The sequence below is a fragment of the Saccostrea echinata genome, unplaced genomic scaffold (assembly GCF_033153115.1).
Source record: "Saccostrea echinata isolate AGI-Se365-2 ecotype Australia unplaced genomic scaffold, CSIRO_AGI_Sech_v1 ptg000008l, whole genome shotgun sequence".
NCBI classification, from domain to species: domain Eukaryota; kingdom Metazoa; phylum Mollusca; class Bivalvia; order Ostreida; family Ostreidae; genus Saccostrea; species Saccostrea echinata.
Genome location: NW_026889757.1, coordinates 11,573,405 through 11,590,065, shown reverse-complemented (window position 1 = coordinate 11,590,065; position 16,661 = coordinate 11,573,405). Strand labels below are relative to the sequence as shown.

The 16,661-nt window shown below is 33.3% G+C and overlaps 1 protein-coding gene across 1 annotated transcript; it reads right to left on the bottom strand.

Moving 5' to 3' along the window:
• Positions 1-4,709: 4,709 nt before the first annotated feature.
• On the bottom strand, positions 4,710-16,314 carry LOC133181432 (sodium-coupled monocarboxylate transporter 1-like). Its single transcript, XM_061315941.1, has 16 exons — positions 15,956-16,314; positions 15,782-15,850; positions 13,292-13,343; positions 10,481-10,548; positions 10,209-10,289; positions 9,815-9,888; positions 8,441-8,578; positions 7,967-8,102; positions 7,583-7,671; positions 7,361-7,473; positions 7,159-7,229; positions 6,958-7,044; positions 6,540-6,772; positions 5,873-5,973; positions 5,579-5,697; positions 4,710-5,024 (listed from the first exon to the last, which is right to left on the bottom strand). Exons 1-16 carry the CDS (start codon positions 16,280-16,282, stop codon positions 4,794-4,796), a joined length of 1,989 nt encoding a protein of 662 aa, XP_061171925.1. The 5' UTR covers positions 16,283-16,314; the 3' UTR covers positions 4,710-4,793.
• Positions 16,315-16,661: the final 347 nt, after the last annotated feature.

Genomic DNA, 16,661 nt, shown 5'->3' with positions numbered 1-16,661 from the left:
CCATGCCAATGGGATTAAAAGGAAGTGCACAAACATTTCAAAGAACTCTACAAATTATTTTAAGTGTTCTCCAGTGGCAGACTTGCTTAATTTATTTAGATGATATTATTGTGTTTGGATCCACTTTTGATGAACATTTGAAAAGAGTTAAAGAAGTTTAAGAATGCATACATCAAGCCGGACTAAAGTTAAAACCCAAAAAGTGCCAATTATTTCAACAAGAGGTTACCTTTCTAGGTCATGTTGTAAACAAAGATGGTGTAAAACCAAATCCCGAAAATATATCCAAAATTTTGGAATGGCCTGTACCGAAAAATGTCACCGAAATACGTCAAATATTAGGAATGGCATCATACTATAGAAAATTTGTCAAGGACTTTTCTGCCATTGCTAGACCCTTAATACAACTGACAAAGAAAGATGTTCCTTTCAAATGGACTGAAGATTGCTATATAGCTTTTACAAAGATTAAAGAATGTCTGACTGGACCAGATATTATGGCCTTTCCTATGACAAATGAAGAATTTATTCTCGATACTGATGCCAGTAATTACAGCATTGGGGCTGTTCTTAGCCAAATACAAAATGGTCAAGAAAGAGTTATTTCATATGCTAGTAGAACTTTGAACAAGGCCGAGACAAATTATTGTGTCACTGACAAAGAATTATTAGCAGTAAAATACTTCATTGAATATTTTAAACAATATCTACTAGGTAAGAAATTCCGAGTTAGAACAGATCATCAAGCCTTAGTCTGGCTGTTCAAAATTAAAGAACCAAAAGGACGGATAGAAATACTATCAGGATATGACTTCTCCATAGAATACAGACCTGGACATAAACATGGCAATGCTGATGCATTATCTAGATGTCCTGATCCTCATAGTTGCCAATGTTCTGATGAAATCAAGTTGAAGTGTGGTCCCTGTAAAAAGTGTGTAAAAAGAAATGAAGAAATCCCTCAAAAGAAGAAATGGTGTAATACACGTATCAGTGCTGAGAATAATATTCGTGCTGTTACTCGTAATCAGGAAAATACTGAATTTACCACTTGGTATGATGTTTGTAAACCTGTAAATATGACACAGTTACAGCAGAATGACCCAGATTTACAATTACTCTATAATGCAAAGAAAGAGAGTCATCAACCAGAAGAAGTCTTACTGAAAGATGCCAGTCCTGCTTGCAGATATTATTGTAACATGTGGGATTCCATTGTATTTAAAGACAATGTTTTATATAGAGAATACATCTCGAAAGATGGAAATTATACTTACCTTCAACTATTATTACCCCGTTCTTTGCGTGACGAAGTCTTACAGCAGATGCATGACTCTGTAGTGTCTGGGCATTTAGGGGTTAAAAGGACAACTGCAAAAATAAAGAAATTGTTCCATTGGTATGAAATGAGAACTGATGTACATGCCTGGATTGAAAAATGTCATATTTGTCAGATGAATAAAATGTCAAATAAACCTGCAAAAGCACCTATGGGTGACATGAGAGTAGGAGCACCTTTAGATCGTTTATGTATAGATATACTTGGACCTTTACCTAGGACTCCTCGAGGCAACAAATACATTTTAGTTACAATGGATTACTTTAGTAAATGGGTTGAAATATTACCTATCCATGACCAAACTTCAGAAACTTGTGCTGACAAAATATTTAATGAATTTATAGCAAGATATGGCTGTCCGCAAAGTATACACAGCGACCAAGGTCGAAATTTTGAAAGTGGATTATTTCAAGAATTTTGTAAGATTTTAGAAATCAAGAAAAACTAGAACAACTCCTAGAAACCCAAGAGCCAATGGCCTGGTTGAACGATTTAACAGAACTTTAATTAGTATGATAAAATCATACATAAAAAGCAAACAGACAGATTGGGATAAGAATTTAGGATGTTTAGCCATGGCATACAGAAGTACACCCCAGGAATCGACAAAATTTTCTCCGAATATGATTATGATGGGAAAAGAAGTTAAACTTCCATTACAAGTCTTATATTCCTACCCAGAATGTTCAGAAGAATGTGTTTCATATGGTGATTACCTGTATATTCTAAGAGAGAATCTGTATCAGTCGCATCAGATAGTCAGGAAGAACCTAAAACAAGTAATGGAGATACAAAAGGATAAATATGACAAGAAATCTAACTTGAATCAATATCGAATTGGTGATTTAGTTTCAATATTAATGGAGAGTCCAGATACTGACCTTGAGAGTCATAAGTTACAACCAAAGTATATTGGTCCCTGTCTCGTTCTACAAAAGATCAATGATTTGTTATACAAAGTTAAAACCAGTGAACAAGCCAATGTTAAGATTATTCATCATAACAAGATGAAACCATATATAGGAGAAATGCTTCCCTGGATGAAGAAGTTTGTAAAGAAGAATTAAAATATATTATGAATCAATTGTATTATTCATAAAAATGATATGTGCTGTTATTGTTGTGAAGAAAGATATTCTGTTGTAATATAACAACATAACCAGCTGAATACATAATTAATGTATCACAGAACTTGGTCCTGGCCTGGGGTTGGAAATGTAATAATTTTTTTTTTTTGTAAATTAAAAAAAAATTATACTCACCACTTCTTCTTCCTGTTCTTGTAGTTGTCGTTGTTATCAACGTAATGGATCCATCCATGTTGAAGTTGGCAAAGAGGAAAGGGGCGGTATTCCAGTGCACATATGAGCAATGTAGAGAACATGGAGACAAATTATCAATAGAAAGACACATCTTACTTAGACATGTGGAAAAGAGTCATGTGCCGTATAGTTGTTCTGTTTGCGATTTTGTTGCAATGAAAGAGAATTATGTAAAGAAACACTATAAATGGTACGTGCCACACAAGAACAAAAAGTTGGAACAATTTGAGATTATAAAAGGAGAGGGTGAAGTGGACTTAAAATTAAAGAAGTGGGAGGGACCTGCATCATTGAGTTATTGGATGATGAAATTATGGACTCTTGTGATGTTACGAAGAAGGAAAATGTGGTAGAAGATATAAAAGATCAACTGTTCGAGGATATCAACAGTATGGACGTAGACCAAGGTTTAGATATTGGAGAAGATCAAGATAATGATGTGGAGAAAAGAGAATCAGATGTGGTAGCAGAAAAGGAGAAGTTGTTAGACGAGAAGATGAAGAAGATCGACGAAGTGTTCAGGATGGTCTCGGAGATATACAGGAATGGGCCTACCAGGGGACTCTCTCCATTACCATTTAGGGAACAGACACCACCCTTACGACGAAGGAGTCCACCTTGATCAAGAAGTCCACTGAAACAAAAGCTAGTACAGGACAGAACCAACTATAGGAGACAACAAAGAGGTAAGAGAAACAAAACATGGAGGAACAACAAATGGAGGAGAGCAACGACATTATTTCAAGATAAAGACCATCATCGACAGAGTTCACCTAAAATTAAGTCTGTAGTTAAGAAAGTTCATATTAAGTAAGTTATTGTTTGTAGTTGAGGAGGGTTATTTAGATTTGTGGTTTAGGGGGTGGATTTTACTTGTTATTATATCAGTATTCATAAGTAAAGTATGTCAGGTTCCTATATGTGATGCTTTGCTATATACATTGAAATGTTATATTGTTGACATTGTGTATCATGAAGAGATATCCCTTTGTTTTGTATACAGAATTTGTGTATGACATGTGGAACCTTCTTATGTGCAGAAAACATACATATTATGATAGTATTTAGAATTGTGAACTGTTGATTGTATTGATTTGGGTTTATGTGTGTCTAATGATGGTGAATAGTCTTTAATCATACTGTTTGTATATCAGGATGTACAGGGATCCTGACATTTTTTTTTAAATTCTGTGTCAAAGCTTTTACTAGTTTTTCTTATGTAATAAAATTAGTGGAAAGTCGGGAACATCAGTGACGACTGACCCCGCATAGGTGTAATTAACGACGGTTAATCACCGAAAGGTTCTGGTTTAGATATATCCTGTTAGATTATCTCATTTTAACCCATGTTTAACATGTTTAGAACCTCATTATTGGATTGAAAACCTCTTTTAGCAGGATTGCACGTAATTTTTTCTGTTTTCTCGGGTGAGACTTCTGTTGTTGGGGAACCAAATGTTATGATTTTATTTGACTATATGTCCAGTTATTTGTATTGTCTGTGATATTATTTTGAGAATATGTTGGTATGTTTGTTGTCATAGTACTGATTCATTATTCTTTATTTATGGGAAATTACTTTGAGTTGTAATGATGCATGAAAGTGATGTATGAATGTGATTAATTATTTATAAGCATTTTGTGTGAATGGTGTGATGGCGTTACAATATCCTTGTTTCATCAACTTGTTGGTTAATAGCTTTCCTCGTTTTAAAAATCGATCCTACGTAGAGCATGCTCTTGTGTATCGAATCAACTTAGAGACATAAACCCTATATGCAGGTGATAAGGGTATATTGCTACATAAGTAAGTAAAGTTGAAGTAGCTATTAATAAGGTTGAAAATAAACTACTGGTATGGAAAGAACTTTAGAGAAGACAGTTGCTTTCATATATTGGAAATGCACTGCACTTCATAGAGGAAAAAAATAGTATCATTAAGACGTAGTTATCAGTGGTAGTATATAAATGAGAAATGTAGATATTAGAATAATAAAGCGTTTTATATGCATCTCTTCTTGGATTTTGGTATATAAAGAACAAAAAAGTGAGAAAAATGAAAATTTATTTGTTTAACCTCACATGTGATATTCATAAATGGCATTAAAACAACATAAGCTCTTCATATATTTTCATTCAATATTATTCTTGTTCGTTGAAATGTTTAATAAAACAACTTCATCTGCTGGAATTTCAGTCTGTTCTTTGTTCAATTCATCAATGGGCGTTAAAGGAGAAGACTCTTCAGACTTGTTCTCCACGTGCTCTTTGCTACCGCCATTAAGTTTTTCCAACACTTCCGGTACCTCAAACTCATTCTCCTGTTTCTTTTCTTCTTCCAATTTCTTAATTAATTCTTCTCTCTGTTGTAAATGAAATTAATGTTGTAATGAAATACTAACTACTGATAATTTGGTCCCAAATGAAAAAAAAATACATCAAACATCTCTCCTTATATTGAGCACGTGTTTATACATCCCCTCCCACAAAAAAGATTAACAGTCTTTTGATTATTTGAGAAAAAACATATCGCTCATTTTAGGACTGTAGCAAATATTCAGAATTAACCATGGTTAATACCTTATTTGATAAACTATGTCATTTGTTAAAATTTGTTATTGTTAAAATGCCTTTAATTTTAATATTATTAGTCAAATAAATGTATACTGTGGATCTTGACAATCTCGATACTTGGAGATATGAAAATAAAAAAATGCGTTTTTGAAAATAAGAATCTCACCGCTCAAGGGCCCTGAGTGCCAAGAAAAAGTCTAAATTTGAATCCCTTTCCCAATATTTGGTGACGTCTCATGTGAGGACATTACACAACAAATAATCATTCAATCTGTTTACGGATTCACTTATATTTTTGTGAAATTAACAAAGCAAAAGTACGTAATGTAATAGTAATTTTTGCCTTTTCAAAAGGTACCCCTCCATATAACTTCTTTCGTAACTTTTTCGGTAAAAATGGAAAGAACTGGTCAAAAAATGGAAGAACATAACGAACATCTACCGTTGCTGGATCAGGGCGACCTACAAAATACTTAAAATTAATGGAGAGAGAGAGAGAGGGAGAGAGAGAGAGAGAGAGAGAGAGTTTACGTATCTTTGAACCATATTTATGTTTTTAAGTTTTACAAAAAGGATATTAGGAAGGTAAAGGAAATTGGACGCTTTTACGTTTATGAATTGAATCATAGACTCTTACCAATTATTATACTAGCCAATGAACAAAATATCAGTGATACGATTATGAGGAATCCAGTCAGCCATTGGTATGATAAAGAATAGAAACGGTCCAAACCTTGCCTGAAAGATGCAGTTAAACTATCTCATTAAAACACTTATCTACTTCTCATAATAAAGAGTGTGCCAAAGTAATCCGTATTTCAAACACCGACTTAAATATATCGAAATAATTCTTTTTGAAACAAAACTTTCCTTTTTACATAAGTATTTGATTTATTTGAAAACCTTAATATATTGACTGAAATAAAACTTTCTTTATCCGATTGTTAAGACAGTTATAAATTCTTTTGAACAAATAGCGCTTATTTACTGTCCTCCAAACAAACAATTTTTCATATGCTGACTTGCACTTGTAATTTGATGTTGTGATTGTACTCCGGGTGGAAATATCAAATCTTTTCAAAGTTTGATAATTATATTTTCCAATAATTGCATATTCTTAAAAAATTATAAACATTTAATTAAGTATAAATTTTATTTCAAGCCTTATTTTTTTTTCTTAACAAAAGCCTAGGCCATGAAATATAGGCTGTTTACAAATTTACGGACAACCCTCGTAATTCAAACCCAGGAAAACATATGAAAACATATGAACAAAGAAAGGTTTTTCCTAGAATGTAACGTACGGTCTCTGAGGTATCGATTCTTTGACTAAACTTGTCGTTGCTTCTTGCCAAGAAGTGTTCTGCATCATGGTTGTACTCATAAACGTCATATTTGTTAGTGACGTCATGTCATAGCATTTGTCTGTTGGTCCCGGTGGGAGTCCAGGAGTACGTTTAAGGGTTGTGGAGAAATTTTGTTCAGTGGTAATCCACAATCCCACCACTGCTGTCAGCAATGTTCCTATAATTGCCCCCTGAAATGTTTTCGCCAATACACTATTCTTGCTTGTGGGCTAAATTGCATGTTTTTTTTTCATCCTTCACCAACCGAAATGATATTATCTCTTATCAATTTAATCAATTTGTGAATCATGTTTTAAAGTTGAATTTTTATAGCATTTAAACATTTATAGCATCTATACAGACGTCAGCTACCAACCTTTGCATTCCCCCAAGGACAAAACACCGAGAAAAGAAATAGCCCTGATGCAGGACCACCAAAAGCAGCAAGAACACTGAATGATATCTGTGATTCATGAAATATTAAATCAATCAGAAGTATACATAAACCTAATATATATTAATGTGATGTATCATATCGTTATAATAATATACAAGTTATGCTTCAAATAATATGTACCTGCGACATTGGCCCTTTTATCTTGGCTATAAGAAAGGACACACCGACACATAGAGCACCGATCACCACAACTAATAAAATATGACGAAATAACTTTCTGAGACAATTATATGTACGTGTCGTTACTTTCATTGATGAAAATGAAAAGTTGAGGTATGACCATACTTTATTTTGTGTTTATTAGATAGAGAGAGAGAGTCACCTGATATTTTTGCTATTAATGTCACCGATCTTTCTGACAAGGACTTAAACGTTGGTCTAACGACATCTTCAATGGCTAGAGCTGAGAGACTACTCAACCCAGAGGAAAGTGTACTGAAAAATATCAATTATCAAACATTTGCCTAGAATTAGGAGTTAGCTACTAGTATATATTGGACAGAATCCAAGAAAATATAAAATTGCATTTAATTAAAAAAATTACCTTAATGACGCACTGAAAAGGGAGGCCATGAACAGCCCAGCCATTCCTGGAGCTTCTTTGAAAATCTCTAAAACCATGAAAGGCACAACCTGAAATTGTATTTCTCATTTCTTAATAACAAAAACTTAATTAGTGTAGTATTTTGTTTAAATTTAATGGTTTTCTTACACAGGCACTTGACGTTTTAAACCCTTCTCTTTATTGATAAAAATATTCCCAAACTATAATGATAACGAGGTTATTATTATAGTTTGGGGATATTTTTATCAATAAAGAGAAATGTTTAAATCGTCAAGTGCCCGTGTTTTTTTTTTTCCATTTTCATCAATGCGATATCTTATGTCAGTTTAAACTATTTTATTCAATTCTTTAGTCCTGTTTTACCTGGTTGGGGTTGGAAATTTTTTTAGACTTCAGAGGATCACAACCAAGGGAAGAAAAGAACGCATAAGCCACGGCTCCCTCCAGTGTGGCCAAAGTCAAGGTAATGAAGAAAGCAGGTCCAGCTAAATAGAGGACTCTACGAAAGAAAAAGACATAATGTTAACATCCAATGAAGAAAGCAGGTCCAGCTAAATAGAGGACTCTACGGAAGAAAAACGCATGCTGTTAACATCCACTTGATGCCCTGAAATTTAAAACTGTACAGACGTAGATGTGCACGTTGAAATTTTTTATAAACGAAAAATTTTCACAAGGTAAAAATATATTCTGCTGCATTAAATGAAATTCTATCCATAAAATTTGAAAATATTGCAAAAATATTTCTTATGGTTATTCTATTTCAACTCTTAAGTATTATATCTTACTCTTATATTCAAAATTAAACAGGCAATAAAAGACAAATCAATCACCCACCTATTAGCAGCTTTCTGAGTTGGGGTAGAGACAATTCTTTGAACAGTGGTCTGTCCAGTGTTCAAACTCACCATACGAAGACAACCACCAATAACAAGGCTCCAAAAGGTGTGACGGATTGTAGGGTCAGGGTCAAAACTGAGAAAAATCAAATATGAATTATCTTTCTTCCATTGCTTCGAGCCGTCACGGTAGCTCAGTCGGTAGAGCGCTAGCTCCGTGATCGGAAGACCGTGAGTTCGAATCTCGGCCGCGACTGACCTAAGTCGATAAAAAAAAAATGGTAGCAACTGTGTTCCTTCACCAGGAGCTCAACACTTTGAAGTGAAAGTTGCGAGTCCTTCGGATGAGATCTTAAAAACCGATGCCCCGTGTCACGGCAGGCGTTGGCACGATAAAGATCCCTCACTGCTCAATGGCCCTGAGTGCCGAGTAAAGGTCTAAATTTGAAGCCCTTCAAAAGTATCTGGTGACGTCTCTATATGAGTGAAAAATTCTCAAATGGGACGTAAAACAACATACAATCAATCAATCAATCCATTGCTTCGGTGGGGACTATTTGTATATCCTACAATTACATGTATTCTATAAATCGTTGTATCGATAATCAGAATTGTATGAGTTATATTTTATCATTAAATGCTTCAGATAAAAGATATTACAGGGACTGACACATCTGTTTCATATTTGGATATTTTACAAAAAGACGTTAATGGTAATCTAACAACCAAGCTTTATGATAAACGTGATGACTTTAACTTTTCAATCTTCAACTTCCCTTACTTATGTAGCAATATACCTTCACCACCTGCATACGGGGTTTATATGTCTCAGTTGATTCGATATGCAAGAGCACGCTCTACGTATGTACAATTTCTAAAAGATATCAAATTATTGACAAACAAGTTAATGAAACAAGAATATCAGCAGTCTCGTTTAAAGTCATCATTTCTTAAGTTCTATGGTCGATACAATGACCTTGTCAGCCAATACAATTTATCATTGAGTTAAATTCTGACTGACGTTTTTCATACTAATTGTTAGGCCATTATTTACACAATGAATTCTCGACGGATTTTTCCGTTATTTCCCGATCATGACGAGGAGCACAAGGGTGTGACCGGTCGACACGGGATGCTCACTCCTCCATGGCACCTCATCCCACCTCTGATGTTTTGGAGGTCCGTGTTTGCTCTGCTCCTATTTTGTATTGTTTAATGAACTTTTGAGCTTGAATACTGTTCGTTATCTCCATATATTTCATTCATTGATTTTCTTTTCTGAAAGAATTCCTAGATTAATAATTTAATGTTGCATTGAAATAAAATAAAATGTAAAGAGTACTTTGAAGAAGTATGAAATCAAGTTTTTTACTTCAAAATATCCAATCTTCCTGTGTTTTTGTTAATTTCAATTACATTTGATAATCCACCAGCAACCATTGTGCCCTTAAAAAAGAAAATGTACATTGATCAGAGTAGAAAATAGAAAAGCTGTTCAGAAATTTATGCCTGCTTTCTTACATTATCATACTTTATCATTGCTTCAGTGTGAATGATGTATTAATCATGAAATCAAAATCGTAGCTCCAGTGTGTAATACTTTAATTAATTTCTGAATTGCAATTTTCTTAGTCCCTCATTTATTTGGAAGGACGCTAGAAATTCCTTTCCTTCGGGTGTATGGCATGGTTCTCACAAGAAAGCAGAAGTAGGACCATGCCAGTATAATAATACATATATATTTTGTATAAATTATAGATTCTAACCTTTATAAGAATGGCAAATATACCCATGAACATGACTAGGCTTTGAAATACATCTGTCCAAATCACTGCTTTTATACCACCCTAATAAACAACAAATCAAAAGTGAGAACTTTCATATTTTGCATGCCATTTTGATGTTTTCTTTTAAATATTTTCTTCATCCAAATAAAGTACATGAGATGTAACTTAGCTTAAACGGATAAAGGAAGAATAGCGAATAAATGGAGTTAAGATAACATGTTTTACATACCTGTATAAATATTAATACTTACAATAGACGTATATATTACTGAACAAACAGCTACGACTAGAGTCGAAGCCCACATAGGAAAGTTGGTCACTGAAAAAAGTATCAGGGGCTCGTTTCTCAAAAAGTCTTAGATTTGGGCCTAAGTTAGTCCGACTAAGTAAGTTACGCCAAAATTTAGACAGGCCTAAATCGCGTTTCAGAAAGCGGCGTAAGACTAGGCCTAAGACTAAGACATCTCCGCTAAGTACTAAGCATGCGCAGATCGTATTTTATTTGGTTTAGAGACTAAAATTACATGTGGCGGATCAAATTATTATCAAACTTAAACCTAAATACAGAAGTTAGGCACGGAAAGCATTAGCGCGCGTGCATTTTTTCTCTCTTTGAAACCATCTTTATAACAGATATATTACGCAAACCTATCTGTATTTTCAAGGTCAAAGCACTAAAATTAAATAACTATTTTTGTATGCTCTGATAAATTAAAAAAAAAATCTATTTAGGTACAAATTACATTAGAAAAGCATGTACGTGCATGTACTCGATTGTGATATTTCGATATACACTCGAACATTAAAACCCAAACGATGTACATAGCACACGTACTTAGGAAAAATTGGAATACATTAAGCATGAAGAATTTTACTGAAGTAATTTCCTTTGAAAATAAGCCATATTGTCTTTTCACTTATGTTTTACATTAAAATAAATACACATAAGGTAGTGGCAAAGTCATGGAACGCGTTTGTAGCTACGGTTTTAAAAGGGGGGGGGGGGCACAAAAAAATCTGACAATCCAAAAAACCTTAACTACCAAAAATTGGGGGTTGCTAAGGGAGGGGGGACTTCCTAAATTAATGTGACCAAAAAAATTTCATTAACTTTCCAAGTCAAAAACCTAATTAACTGTCCAAGTCATGGAATTTGCCAGTTTTCGACCTTACAGCGACAGAAAGTGGAAGGAGAGGGAAAGGGGGGGGGGGGCAACCAGCATCTGAAGGAAAATTTAAATAGCAAAAAACAACACTCAGAAAAATTGGAGGGCGGGGGCCCCTGGCCCCTTCGCCTTCTACGGACCTTTGGAAAATTTAACAATTATGAAATCATATATTATTAAAATATGGATATGAGGTTTTTGAAAATTAATCAGTTGTGTTGAATTTATAATTTCAGAATAATCAATTCTAACTGAATTAGATTTCTTGGCATTCAAGCTGATACATGTATTATAATACATGTATTATACTTTGGACATACAGTACAACATTGATATCGATATAATTTACACAGTCCATGTAAAAATACGCATATACAACATTTCCATTATCACACGCATTCTCAATAAAGGTCTGCAAAAGCTTAATTAGTTTTTAATCAATTTCTTGTAATCCATATTACAGGCAAGCAATCTAGTATTTTTATAAATTTCTGAAGTATTTTCATTCAATATATTTCCAGTCGGAATCAGATTTATTTAGATCAGGAAAGGTATAAATGTCAACATCACCATCTTCTTATTTTATATCTAGTAATTCCGTTTCAATTTCTATTAAGAATATGATCATGTAATATTTCTTTAATAGATGCAGAATATTTCTTGAAGATTTTATCTCGATATAAAGATGTTACCAAGTCATGATTTTCATATTCATAAATATTTTTAGATAAGCAAATTTCTTCTTCTATGTTTTACGAGTCTACGATAGATTGTAAATTAATTAAAATCAAGTACATATTTTTTAAAAAAAGAAGATAAACCAATCTGCACATCTTATACGCCATGGCAGTTACTCCTTTGAAATATGAAAAAAAAACAGTATTACGGACAAGATAATTAATTACTGGAACATTTTACAAATTCATATTTTTCTGTTCTATAAATTTTATATTGAATTAAAGGGGAAATTAAGGTAAAAGGTTCATTAACTTGGCATAATAACCGAATATTTCTTATTATCGTAAACATATTAAATGTATATTGTTTGTGGATTTTTTTTTCAAAAACATTATCCATTTAAAAAAAAAAAAAAAAAAAAAAAAAAAAAACAGGGACCCAGTGTCTTGGGGAGATTGGGAAGGGGGGGGGATAGGTAATTGAGTATAACCAAAAAAAATATTCAGCAAACTTTGACAGTACACGAAAACAAATGCTGAAAGTGTAGGTCAGCCTAAATTACAACTTAATTTTTAAAAGAAAACACCATTACTGGAGAAATCGGGAGGGTTACAGCCCCCTCCTCATACTACGCGTGCCTGCTTTTTTTTAAAACTCGGGCACTTCTTAATATCTTAAGTTTACCTAGTTTCACAATTCAAATTTCTTACTTACAAATGTCTAGCTCATCAAACCTTTTTACGGAAAAAAAAATCTGCATCCTCGCTGGATTTTTACCACCTTTCTATTTACCTACATAATAATTGTATATTTCACGATTTTTTGCATATCATGTATTTACATGAATAGGTATTATATCGTTTACGTACAAAATAATTATTCTTTTATCTCTTTATGACCAAAACACTTGCCACTTTTTTCAAGTTGTGGACAGACTAAGAACTTACGCCTACTCATGAGCAGGCCTAGATTTAAGCTTAACTTTAGTCTCGACTTAAGTCTGCGCCCTTTTGTGAAACGCTACTTAGTCCGATTTTGGGGTTTAGTCACTGACTTAGTCCGGACTAAGCTTACGCCTGGTCGTAGGCCTTTTTGAGAAATGAGCCCCAGCTGTTTAACATCTTCTATATACTATTTATCGTTTGAATGATGTAAAAGAAAAAAAAATAAAAAATATAGAGTAATTGTAAAGATGAGTGAAAAAATGTTCAGATGTACCTGATTCCAATGCAATACCAGGACCAAACAATACAATGCCCATATATAAAATCTGAAAAACAGAATTTGTGGCCTATTTTAAAACTGTTGCAGCTAGCTTCGCTTTTAATATCACAGTATAATTTGTCTTCAAACTAAACATAACCCCATTTCAAGTTTCATAATTAAAAAATGTTTGACGCAATCAAGAAGAATCATAGATGTGAGAGATGATTGTCCGCTTACAGTGGAAAAATGAGTTTTACAGTTTTCAGTGAATCATTTAGCAATATATAAAACTTTCAAAAAAAAAAAATAAATAAATAAATAAAAATGAATAAAAAAGAAAGAAAATAAATAAATAAAGCAAACAAACAAAAAGTAAACTAAACAAAGCGAATGAAAAAGACCCCCTCCCTAATATCAAAATAAACAAACAAAACCAAACCAAAGCAAATAAAAAGTACAAAAAAAAATTAATTGAAGTATGAAAATGGAAGTAATAACACACTATTTCTACCATAAAAATTGTGTTTTTTTTCTTCAGATGTACTATATTTGAGAAGTGATGTAAATCAAATGTGGATTTTCAAAAACTTCAAAGAACTTTAAAAAATTTAGAATCATAAATGTTTTCTAAAATTAGTAACATCAAAACCTAACACTTTATTCCTAACGATGAATAAAAACTATGCTTTTTGATATCATAGACAACGGCTTCTTCAATAATAATGCAATCCGGAAAAATTATATTTTTTGATAGAGCATCTACAGAACTGTTAGGTTAAAAATCACTCTGATTCTACACAGAAGTTTTAAGATTGATATCAAAAGGATACCGGAGTTCCTGATAGACAACATTTATGTAGTCTTTGGAGACCAGGTCTTCCAACAATATGTTAGAATTTCAATGGGCACTTATTGTGCTCCTTCATAGTCGACCTTTCTTACATTCCTATTAAACAGAATTTATTCAATAAATTGCACACGAGAAGAAGAAAACACTTGCTTTGACCCTCAACTCCACATTCAGATATGTCGCCGTCGTTTTATCAATTAACAATAGCTACCTCCATTCGTATGTCGACTCGATATATTTCAGTGAACTCGAAATAAAAAGAAACACCACAGAGGCTGCCATATATATTTCATATAGGGCAACTAACAAATAAACTTTATGATAAACGTGATGACTTCCACCTTTCTATTGTCAACTTTCCTTATTCAATGCAGGTCACGGTAGCCTAGTGGTAGGGCGCTCGCTTCGTGATCGGAAGGCCTGGGTTCGATTGTCGTTCGCCACGCCGCATCAAACCTAAGACGTAAATACGTAAATACGTATAGGTAGTGACAGTTCCTGGCACTAAAAGTGAACGCCACGGGTCTTTTGGGTGTGATCTTAAAAATTGAGTCCCCTGTCACGGTAGGCGTTGGCACAATAAAGAACCCTCACTACTCAATGACTCTGAGTACTGAGTATATGTCTAAATTTGAGGTCCTTCACCTGCATACAGTGATGTTTCTATAAGAGTGAAAAACTCTCAAATGTGAAGTTTAACAACAATCAATCAATCATCCCTTATTTATGCAGCAATATACAGTAAATGTATTTTTATAATGTACAAGATTTGGCAAAAAATTGATTTTTTTCAGCAAGTTAGCGTAGATTTGAATTGGCGTATTTCTGAATGTGCAAGATGTCAATGTATATATATATATATATATATATATATATATATATATATATATATATATATATATATATATATATATATATATATATATATATATATATATATATATATATATATATATATATATATATATAAAAGACGTTAACGATGCACTTGATTTAGCGGAAGTGCTGCTTTCCACCAAAGTCGCTAAATAGAATACACAATTAAATATAATAGGTTTTCAGTACGTGTACCATTATCACCTGCATATGGAGTTTATGTCTCGCAGTTGATTTGATGCGTGAGCATGTTCTATGTGCGAACAATTTCTAAAACGAGACAGACTATTGACAAATAAGTTGATGATACAAGGATATCAACAATTATGTTTAAAGTCAACGTTTCACAAGTTCTATAGTCGATACAACGACCAAGTTTGCGAATACAGTCTGTTAGGTCGAATGTTCGACCAATGTTTTTCATACAAATTGTTTTGCCGTTATTTTCACACTGAATCGTCTACGAATTGTCCGTTCACCAGATCATGACAAAGAGCACATGGCGGGTGTTACAGGTGGGCAGGGTATGCTTACTCCTCCTAAGCACCTGATGCAACCCCTTGAATATCCTGAGGACCGTGCACGTGTTTTATGATCTGCTCAGAGTTGTATTGTTCGTATTTTTTTTTTCTAGATTGATCACTTTTCCTTACCTATTTCATTCTTCTTAACTACCTTATTTTCTTTCTTTAATATCCACATATTTGAAGACAAAATGTAATACATACTTCATGTTATTTAAGTGAAATAAGTGATATATAGGAAAGAAAACTTACGTAATTAATGTACCCCATCGTCAGATTCAGCAACCGCACGTATCGGCTGTTATATCGTAATTCAAAATACTGCAAAAATTATTATGTGTATTAAATTAATGATATCATTACATAATGTTACATAATATAAATTTATAAATATTTCTTTTTCTTTGCAATCCCTGCAGTGTATACCTCATTTATGCTGGTAATTTTCAATGGATGAACCAGTGGTACGACCATGCGAGTAGCGAGGAGACATGAGGTAAGAAATCCGAAATTGGACAACCAAAACATCATTCCATAGACGTAAGTTTCCGCCGGAAATCCTAGCATCATAATGGAGGATTCAAAGGAAACCATGAGTGATATTGCCACGGGTAGAATTTTCATTTGACGACCACCGACAAGGTATTCGGAGGTTGTTTTTTGGCCAGCAATGGCATAGTAGACACCAATCCCAAGAGAAATCGAAATAGTAAGGCAGAATACAACATAATCAACAATCACAAAGCTAGACATATTGCTATCAATGAAATGCCTTGGGTAGAAATTTACTACTGTGAATGAAACACCTAAATGTTTCTATATCTTAACCCGTACCTCCAGATAAGGGCAAACATGATTTGAATTCTGATTTATAGTCCATCATTTGGTTAACGTTGAATTGAAACTCGAAGTGAATTAATTAACCTATATAATCAGACCCTATAATATCTCAACTTTTATTTTGAACAGATTTCATTTACAATGTTCCATAGAAATTTGAAACAAGTTCGTTAAAAACTAAGGTAGCACTCGCTAATTAAATAAGCGCTTCTGCATTTTATGGAGACTGTCTTGACTTTTTTTTTTTGACTTGGGAACTAAAATATATTGAATTTGAAACTAGATTTTGCAT

Bases quoted from the DNA above. Each gene is read 5' to 3' on its own strand.
- LOC133181432 (XM_061315941.1), bottom strand. From the start codon at position 16,282: ATGTCTAGCTTTGTGATTGTTGATTATGTTGTATTCTGCCTTACTATT. The intron at 10,549-13,291 runs GTACATCTGAAC...TACTTTTTTCAG, and splicing joins TGGTATTGCATTGGAATCAG to TGACCAACTTTCCTATGTGG. The intron at 8,103-8,440 runs GTGGGTGATTGA...TTTCTTTCGTAG, and splicing joins ACTCAGAAAGCTGCTAATAG to AGTCCTCTATTTAGCTGGAC.